General features: G+C 45.8%; 1 protein-coding gene across 1 annotated transcript in view; it reads right to left on the bottom strand.

Moving 5' to 3' along the window:
• SNX3 (sorting nexin 3) overlaps positions 1–6581 on the bottom strand; it is a 46455-nt gene extending 39874 nt beyond the window's left edge. The window contains exon 1 of the mRNA XM_019520131.1: positions 6336–6581. Coding sequence (XP_019375676.1) covers positions 6336–6497 — 162 coding nt within the window. The 5' untranslated portion in view covers positions 6498–6581. The remainder of the gene's footprint in view (positions 1–6335) is intronic.
• Positions 6582–8831: the final 2250 nt, after the last annotated feature.

Here is an 8831-nt window from a genome sequence, read left to right as displayed (position 1 = left end):
GCATTGCTTTAAAGGACTGAAATACTTCCTGCATCAGACCTTAGACATACAAGACGGGCTTAAATTTAGTAGGGATGACAGCAGCATTAGAGGTCCACAATAGACTAGGTATGAAGACAAGTTTCATTTAGAAGGTCTCAAAGCTGTCTTCAAGAATACTAGCAGGCCATAAACAGCTCATGTTACTGGGACAACTGCATGACATAGTACTGCAGGAACTTAGAGTCATGACCAGTCTCAACCATCATGTAAGCGATTGATATTTGCCCATAAGGGAGAAGCACTTTTTTTCTGGCACCCTCCCTCCCCCCTGGAAGTCCATTCTACAACCTTCTTACTCTGCTAATCAGTCTCTTCTATATTCTACAGCCCAAGTTTGTTTATAGCATAAGGAAGAAAAGTGCAAAATGACAGCATAGTCTTTTACTTGACATACAGCATCTTCCTCCTTGGTGTTTGCCCCACCCATTCACAGCTCCAGGGAACAAGATACTTTGTTCTACACAGAACACACATAACTCCTTTCAAACTTCACTGGTAAGCTAAGACTCTAGTAGTAGTCTCCTTTCCTAAGAGAGATTAGTTTATTAGTCATCCTAGCAGCTCTTCATACTTATTCCAGTTTAACCTAACCTTTGTTGACCATGGAAGATTTTAAATAGGGTCCTAGATAAGGTTTTACTAAGGCCTTTTAAAAATTGTGAGTACTTCTAATTCTAGTGGGAGATGCACTTAATAGTCCATCAGGCAATAATTTGCCATTTTCAGATGTTACATTGTTGGTGCAGTCATCTTGTGACAGTCAAGACACACCCATGCCTCCTATCATTTCCCACTGATAGATCCAAGCTTATAGGGACTAAGTGCATGACTTTGCACTTTGACTGCAAACAGAAGTGGAATGAAATGCAGTAGTTTAAAAAGAATCACATTGATATCCCAATCCTCTTCTGCTTGCAATGCTTCAAACTAGCAGCCAATAGAAAATGCTTAGCCTCAGTTCTTTCCTTCAAAAGAATTTTATAGTGTTGTATGCCATCAGAAGACAAGCCAACTGTCCTGTAATTGTCCAAACCATTCATCCTCTGAGGAATAGCTATCAAGTTTACCATTCTGCAGGTCTCATGTTCTCTTGCCTCTTGGAGTTCTGATAGTCTGCAGGTCTGGTAGTACAGATTATCAAAAAAAAGTTTCACAATTCTGAAAGAGCTGCTATTAACAAGTTCATTGGCTGCCCTCTACCTCAAAAGATACTCAAGTATGTCATCCCTGTTCCACTGACCGGGCCTTTTGAGCAGAACTGCCTAGTCACCTTCATATGCATCAAGTTAATATCAATTACTTTAGTCTTCCCATAAAAGCAGACAAACAATAAAAAAAGGACACTCTTAAGAGAGGTGCTGAAGCCTATTGCCAAAGTTCCAGGGACACTGGTTAGAGAAGATAGGCAACAGAGACTTCAGAAAGAAGGCAGAAGAGGCTTTAAGTAGTTTGCCAATAAAGTGTCTCATTTATAAGTGTCTTGTCATTGGGTTTTGGCCACAAGAGTCTACTTTAAAATAAGTTAGTTTGAGCTATGCAGGAAACATATTTGCCTGGCAGATTCATGTGTAATGAAATATTGGCTAGGGACTCAGGCTATCTATAAATGGAAGCTCCAAATATATTTTTACAGAGCAACAAGTTACATTACAACATTTTATCTTCCAGTTGCTTACCTTACTCTAGAACTTCAGGGTTTGGGTTCAAATAGCACAATAAGCAAGGGGTTTATTTCTCATATCACTACATGTCATGACATTTTAAAATCAGCATTGAAGATATTCAAGTTTGATGGGACTGGTAGCCCGCAGAATGTCATCACAAGAAGTCAGCATAGCATTAGCAAGCTACTTGAAGCAGGAGAGGTTCAGGTTACAGATTTACTGTTCTTGGACAATTTCAAATGACTCAGTTGAACAAGTGGCAAAATGGCCTGCACCTATAAACATTCAGTTAAAAGGCATGATGGGATCTGATCTGCAATTGCAGTACTACTTCCTGCCATACCACCAGTGCAGGGGGAAACTTTGGATCACAATCCCAACAAGTGCCCAACAGTTGTCAGCAGCAGCAGGATAACACTAGGGCTCAAGTGGGCTTTAGTGTAATCCCTGCTGGCCACTGAAATAGTTCCACAGCCATCAGGGAGCACACTGGGGTCTGCGTGTACTCCCAATACTGCTACTGATCAGCAGCTGGCCAGGAACATGCTAGGGCTCATTTGAAAAATGTGGCTGGGTAGACTGCACTGAGGTTCGTTTTAAGGCTAGATGGAAACAGCAACAAACTTATTACATTTTGTGTAATAATTTTGAGGCTGGTTTTGCTTCGTATCAATCATCTTAAGGTGCAACCTGGCCACACATTCATGCAATTAAGCAGTTAACTGTACTCTTAAGCATAAAATCTGCTAGGGGTATATATGCTTTTAAAGTACATGAGTGTAGTTGAATAGCCTGCATTGGTGTTACTGTAGTTCATCCAAGTTCAGGAAACTATGCCAATGTCCAACAACCAGTTAGACAATAAGTGGGAAAAAGAAAGGAACTTGTCCCTGCAAGCCTCAGTCAAAAAAAAAAAAAAGGTGGTGCATGTGCGTGGTGACAACACCTAGTTGGAAGTAAGGTCCAACCTACTCTAGAGGTGCTGAAGTCTCCTTATTTAGAGAAGAGGACTCCTCTATCCTCAAAAGCCCAATCATCTGCAAGTAGATAACTTCAGTAACCATCCCCAAGAGCCTCCCACGTGCATGAACAAAACCAAAAGCTGAGAGAGAAGGCTCAGCATCTTCCTCAAGCAATAAGTCTAAGCAGACTGGAGTACAAGTTCAGCACACTTGTATCCTGTAGAAGAGAAGCAACATTTAAGAGTGTTTAACTCCCAAACAATAGTTGACCCAGATCCCGTTGGGTCACTTCCTTCTTGCTTCATCCTTTCCCTCCAAGAAAAGTGGAGATCCTGTCATCTATTGACTCATTGCCAAGGCATCTGTTGGCAGTAACTACTAGTTGAGAAGTCTATTCTAAGCCTCCTTTTTAAAAAAGGTGGTCTCTTTCACACTTGGTATTTCAGCAAAGCACTTCAGAAGTCCCATGACAGGATTCCCTCTATCAACATGATACAAACATCTCCTGCTGTCTTGCTCAGCTCTATTACTTGTTCTTAACATTGCACCTTCAACCTGCACAACATGCTTGTTTGAAAGATGCTGCTATAAGTCATAGAAAGTTAGGGTTGGAAGGGACCTCAGGAGGTCATCTAGTCTAACCCCCTGCTCAAAGGAAAACCATCCCACTAGCTCATCCCAGCTAACGCTTAGCCTAGCTGGCTCTTAAGCTTCTAAAGAGAGAGATTGCTCTGGGTAACCTGTTCCAGCACTTTACTACTATCTTCATGGGAAGGTTTTTCCTAATATGTAACCTAATGTCCCTTGCTGCAACTTGAGACTGTTGCCTCTTGTTTTATAGTCTGCCACCAATTACTTGGTCCAGTAGAGCAGACATTGCTTAGTGTACACTCATTATGTTAATGAGACTAGCTATATAAACCAGCTATTAGAGTAGTTTCATATTAAATAGTTAATGAAAGCTGCAAATAGTTAGTACAGTTAAATCATGAGGGCCTGACAACCAGCAGGTTGACTAGCTATTCTACCCATTACAATACTTTGCCTCCAGAGACAAGAAAAAAAAAATATAAAAGGTGTAGCCTTTAGTTACTGAACTCAACCCCTATTATCAGTTGGAGTTGGAACCCATTTCAGAACCTAACACTATAGCTACAGTGATGTCTGGCAACACCATTTAGAAACCCAAGTCCTTTTAACAAAAGACAAACAGATACTAAAAACACCTAGCTCTGCCTGCACATATACCCCCCAGCCCTCAAAAGTCTATTTCTGGGCATTCTTAAAAAAGAATTAGCTTCCAATAGCTCAATGCCCCACAAACAATTTGGTAGTTAAGAAACTCTTCTGGTAGGCAGATGTAGTTTTGGAGCTTCTCAGGCCAATAAGACGGTTGAATCTAGGTCTGTCATTTCTTGGGTGAAAGTTCTAACCGCTGGGCTATTGGGGAGAGTGAACAGCAACCATTGCTACCCCCTTTTCTCTAGTCCCTCCAAAAGAAAGAGCACTTAAGTCTTCTCCTTGGAGCTAGGGCTGAAGTTAAGGCCAAGTTGTGAGGTAGAAGAAATGCTTCCCCATAAATTTAGGTTGGCAAGACACTTAAGTCTTTACAGGAAAGATTTGGATCACACCCCTCTTTATCAGGGTCTCAGGATTCTGGCTTCAGTGGAAGCCATTTTTGGACACCCTACTCCTCACTGTGCAGGGACCACAGATACCCAGTTTGGGGCTTATTCTACCAGAGTGCAGAACTCTACCTTTTGCAGCACTTTGTTCTTTGTGCATCTACCTCAACATTTTAGCTGGCAACACCAAACAAGAGGAAGCTGTACAGCTCTGGTATTCCCCAAGTAATTGAAGCAACTTTGAAACCCATTCACTAACTGAAGTGAGAAGTGCTCACCTGGCAGTATACCATGTATAAGTATGCTTATTAGAATGAATTTCAAATAGAAAGTTGTGAAAGACAGCAGCCAAGTGCCTCAAAAGTTGCACTACAGTTTTGCTATTTTTTTGGCATTCAACTCCATAGCCAAAGCAATGAAGGCTTCTCACTGGTGCCAACAAGGTCAGAAAACAGTTTTGTTTTAGTTGCAATATGAAGGCTTTACTTTGGTATATGTGTTTGTTTGTTTTTTTAAGTCAAGAAATGGTTGTAGAAGTAATCTTTCAGTTAGAAGTCAGTGTGGGCTCAACAATCCAGAAGAACTTCCAAGTATCAGAAGATGTACAAGCTTGCCATACTTGACAAAGATTAGGTGAATTCTTAAAAAAACAAAAAAAAAAAACAAACGAAAAGTCAGAAGGATCAAGATAGAAAGATGTAGGTTCCAATCAGTGTAGCCTCCAGCAGCCAGTTTCTCCCAGACTGGCATTTAGGACATTTTCATCATTAAAACCTCCAAAATACCTGCCAGGTTCTCAATTAACTGGTGGCAATATCTGAGAGAGCATAGAGGAAATGTTCATAAGTGATTGCTAATGGTTTCACTTGAAGTTTACATTTCTAGGTTACCAACAAAAAAGAGGAGGCGCACAACCTGAATTAACATTCGTCTCCCCCAACAGGCAGCTTTACTGCCTCTGGAACTGCACTGGATGGAAAACCAGTACATCGTTAGTTTCACTTCTCCTAATCAGAAGCCTTTGGGGTAGCAGCAAGGCCACAAAAAACAGCTTCAAATTTCATATAGCTTCTTGTTATGGCTCCAAACAAGAACTCAACATCTTTTCCCCACAGGAGTGATCCCCTGCAGAGGGTGTAGCAGTAGCACAGGCCTTCCCCTACTTCTAGGTGGTGTGTGTGTGAAAACACTAGGAAGATTCCCACAAGCCAGGCATCAGCAGCTGAGCAGTGGGTCATCATGACCCAGAAGTGGGTCACAAGACTATATAAAAGGGTCACAAACAAGACTTAAAAAATGGATTCTCTTTTAAGGAAGAAAGAGGTGGGAAACCATGGTTTTCCCTTGCAAGCTGGCAGAGTCCCAGCCTATGAAGGGCTACTTGGGGGCCCCCAGCCCCACACACTGGGGGCAGCAGGTTAGGAGTGAGGGGCACTGGGTTGCACTGGCTGTTGGTACTTACAAGTGGGTACTGGTACAAAAAGGAGGTTGAGAACCCCTGGGCAAAGCCAGCCCTGCCAGAAGCTGGGGGCCATACAAGCCCTTCAAAACACAAGGGGGAGCTCCCAAGTAGAAAGCCTGATCTGCCTGCCCCCACCCAGTTCTAGACACCTATGGGGTGGATGAGATAGAGGCCTCATTACAAGTGCAAGAACTGGGGTTGAGTGGGTCCCTCCTGCATGAAGCAAAGGGAGAGCACAGAGGGTGAAAGGGGGCAGACAAGCAGGCACATGACCAGGTGCTTGTCCCCAGCTCCACTCCTTCCTCCAGTCTAGGACGAGTCTCCCAATGGGTTCAGAACCCTGCAGGTGGAGACGTGGTTACACCAACCCCCCAGGACCCACCTGCCCGAGCAACAGCCCCCTGGGCAGGAGGGCAGCAGCTGCAGGGGGCTCCCAGCGTGGGGAAGAAGCCACCTTCCTCCCCAGCCCAGACCAGGGCCGCAGGCCCCCGGGGAAGAGCAGACCAGGCAGGGGCGCGCAAGAGACCCCCCCATGCCATCCCCACGGGGATCCCGCCCGCGGGCCTGGGCCTCCCCTGACCTTGACCCTTATCTCGTAGGTGGTGAAGCGGGCGCGGCCCACGCCCGTGGTCTGCGGGTTGCCCACGTCGATCTCGAGGAAGTTGCTGGGCGGCCCGTAGGCGTCGTTCAGGTTCTGGGGCTTGCTGAGGAGGCGCCGGGTGTCCGCCACGGTCTCAGCCATGTCCGCGTCCGCCCGCGCCGCCACTGCCTCTCGCAGCACGCCGGACCCACAGAATCGAGCGAGTAGCAGAAGACAGCAGCCGGTACCTGCCCCCACCCGCCCGCGCGCCTCTTATTCCCCAGCGCACAGCTGACGGCCCCGCACCCCCGCCCCCGCCCGGCCGTAGCGGATGCGCTGGGAGCCTGCGCGGGGCACGCTGGGAGCTGTAGTCCTCCCGCCGCCGCGGGGAACGCGCGGTAAGGGGGTGGAGAACTGCAGCTCCCAGAGTGCTTCGCGAAGCGGAGGGCGCTGAGAAGGGGCTTCGCAGGTCCGCCCGCAAGGGGTGGGGTGGAGCCGTTGGGCTGGAGGGAGCAGGCCGTGGGCGGCGCCCGCGCCCAATCCTGCTGCGGCTGAAGGCCGCGGGGCTGAGGCCGAGGCCTTGGGCTTCTCTCCCTGGCTGTTCCCTTGGCGGGGTATCCAGGGCATGCGGGGGTGCTGCGCTGTGGCCCGTCTGTGCAGCCAAGGGACATGTGGCAACAAGGGTTGAAGTGTTGTCAAGCGTTGCTGCAGTGGGGCAGGGTCTGATGTGATTGATTGCTTGAGCCCAACTCTGGAGGCATTTAGATTTAAAACTAGAGGGCCAGGTTATCCTGAGACAGTGACTTTTAGCCTGGTATCCGACAGACCTACAAGCTCCTCATTCCGATTTTAAGTGCCTGTGGCGTATCCGAATTAGCGCTCCGCCCCAGGACACTGGAGGCAAATCTGGAATAATCACCATTCACGCTGCATGTGAGCCACAGGCCTGGCCTGTTTTGATGCAAGTCAAAACCCTAGGGCAATCATCCCCAAATTAAACCAGTCATCCATTTTTTAGCCCTGGAGAAGTACCTGAACACCCACATCAAACGAAACTGCCATAAAGACCATTACAAAACAATAACTTCACACATTGCTTAGAAATATCCATCTTGAGTCCAAAGTGAAGGAACAGTCCATCACCGCAGCTGGCCTCGGCAGGATCTCTAAGTTACTTGTCCAGGGTTCCCTACAAAAACGTTTTCTACAACCGTAAATGGAAATTCCTTTTTAGCGTCCACCCTCGTTAAACCCTCTTCTGAACTGGAACCCTTGCTCTGTTCCCTACATGACAGCCAGCTGCAAGATGGTAGCGATACTGCTGGAAGCTCTACCATGCAGTTTCATTCAGTTGGAGGTATTCACCCACAATATATCATTGTGCTCAGTAACTTAGGTTCCTCGCTGATACAGAATTCTCCTGAGGCAGCATCTCCCAGTAATGCTACCTTCCTTGTGTTGGATAGGAGACTCCACGCCATTCTGATAAACAATAATGTCACCTCAATCATTTACTGTCTTTGTCACCTCTCTGCTGGACTATGTTGTGCTGTATATTTTGAGCAAGAAACTTTCAGTGCTTTGGAAACTTCAGCTAGTACAACATGCTGTAGTGCATTGCATCAACAATACACCCTACTGGAAAGTACATTGTACGCCGCATTATACCTCCACATTCTGTACTTGATTAACACAATACTGAAGTCTCAGTTCTTGTTTTTAAGGTTCTGTATGGACTAGGTTCAGGATGTGTAAAAGACCACCTAAAGCTCAGGCTACAGACACGGTCTCACTTCTCTGGCACAAGGGAATTATCTCTAATCAGGAGAAAACTCCCCCCCTGTGGGAGATGGACCCTTGTCAGGGGTTAGTCTGAGTCTAGAAGGAACTTCAGAGGAGCTAAGGACTATCACAAACATTGGTGCTTTGCCCTCCAAGTCCAAGCCATCCTTTTCTAAGTGAAAGACATAGCAACACATATATTTATTGAAAGCAAATATTAAAACAGGACATTCTACCAGATGTACTTCACTCCCTGGGAAGAGGATGAGAGAATAAACAACACATTACATATGTTAGTCGTGCTGGTTAGTGCACTAGTAGCAGGCAGCCACTTTGATATTACAATGATGAGCACCGTTTAAGCTAGAATATTATTATTTTTTAGATTTATATTCCACCCTATACAAAAAACTCAAAATGGATAGAAAGGAATAGAACACCCTGAAAGTTACTAAAATGATATTCTGGCAAACCAAGGAAGGAAACAACTCCCAAAGTCAAGAATCTTCATCAAGAACATCTGCTACCAGAAGTCTGTATTAGTTTCCTAGTATCCTCTGTCTGCTCCCTCTAGTGTAACTAGTGAGTAACTTTATTTCAAGTTGTTTTTAAGTGTAACCCAGGCAGTACTCCAAGAGATACCCCCTCTCCAATTGAAGGGATCAAAGGCGCACAAGCGCTGTGGGAGGTATAGGGACTCTCCTCCCCCTATAG

The sequence above is a fragment of the Gavialis gangeticus genome, unplaced genomic scaffold (genome assembly GCF_001723915.1).
Source record: "Gavialis gangeticus isolate Ggan-Ray unplaced genomic scaffold, GavGan_comp1, whole genome shotgun sequence".
Lineage (NCBI taxonomy): Eukaryota > Metazoa > Chordata > Crocodylia > Gavialidae > Gavialis > Gavialis gangeticus.
The sequence above is the reverse complement of the archived record's forward strand: the minus strand, read 5'-3'. Positions and strand labels throughout refer to the sequence as shown.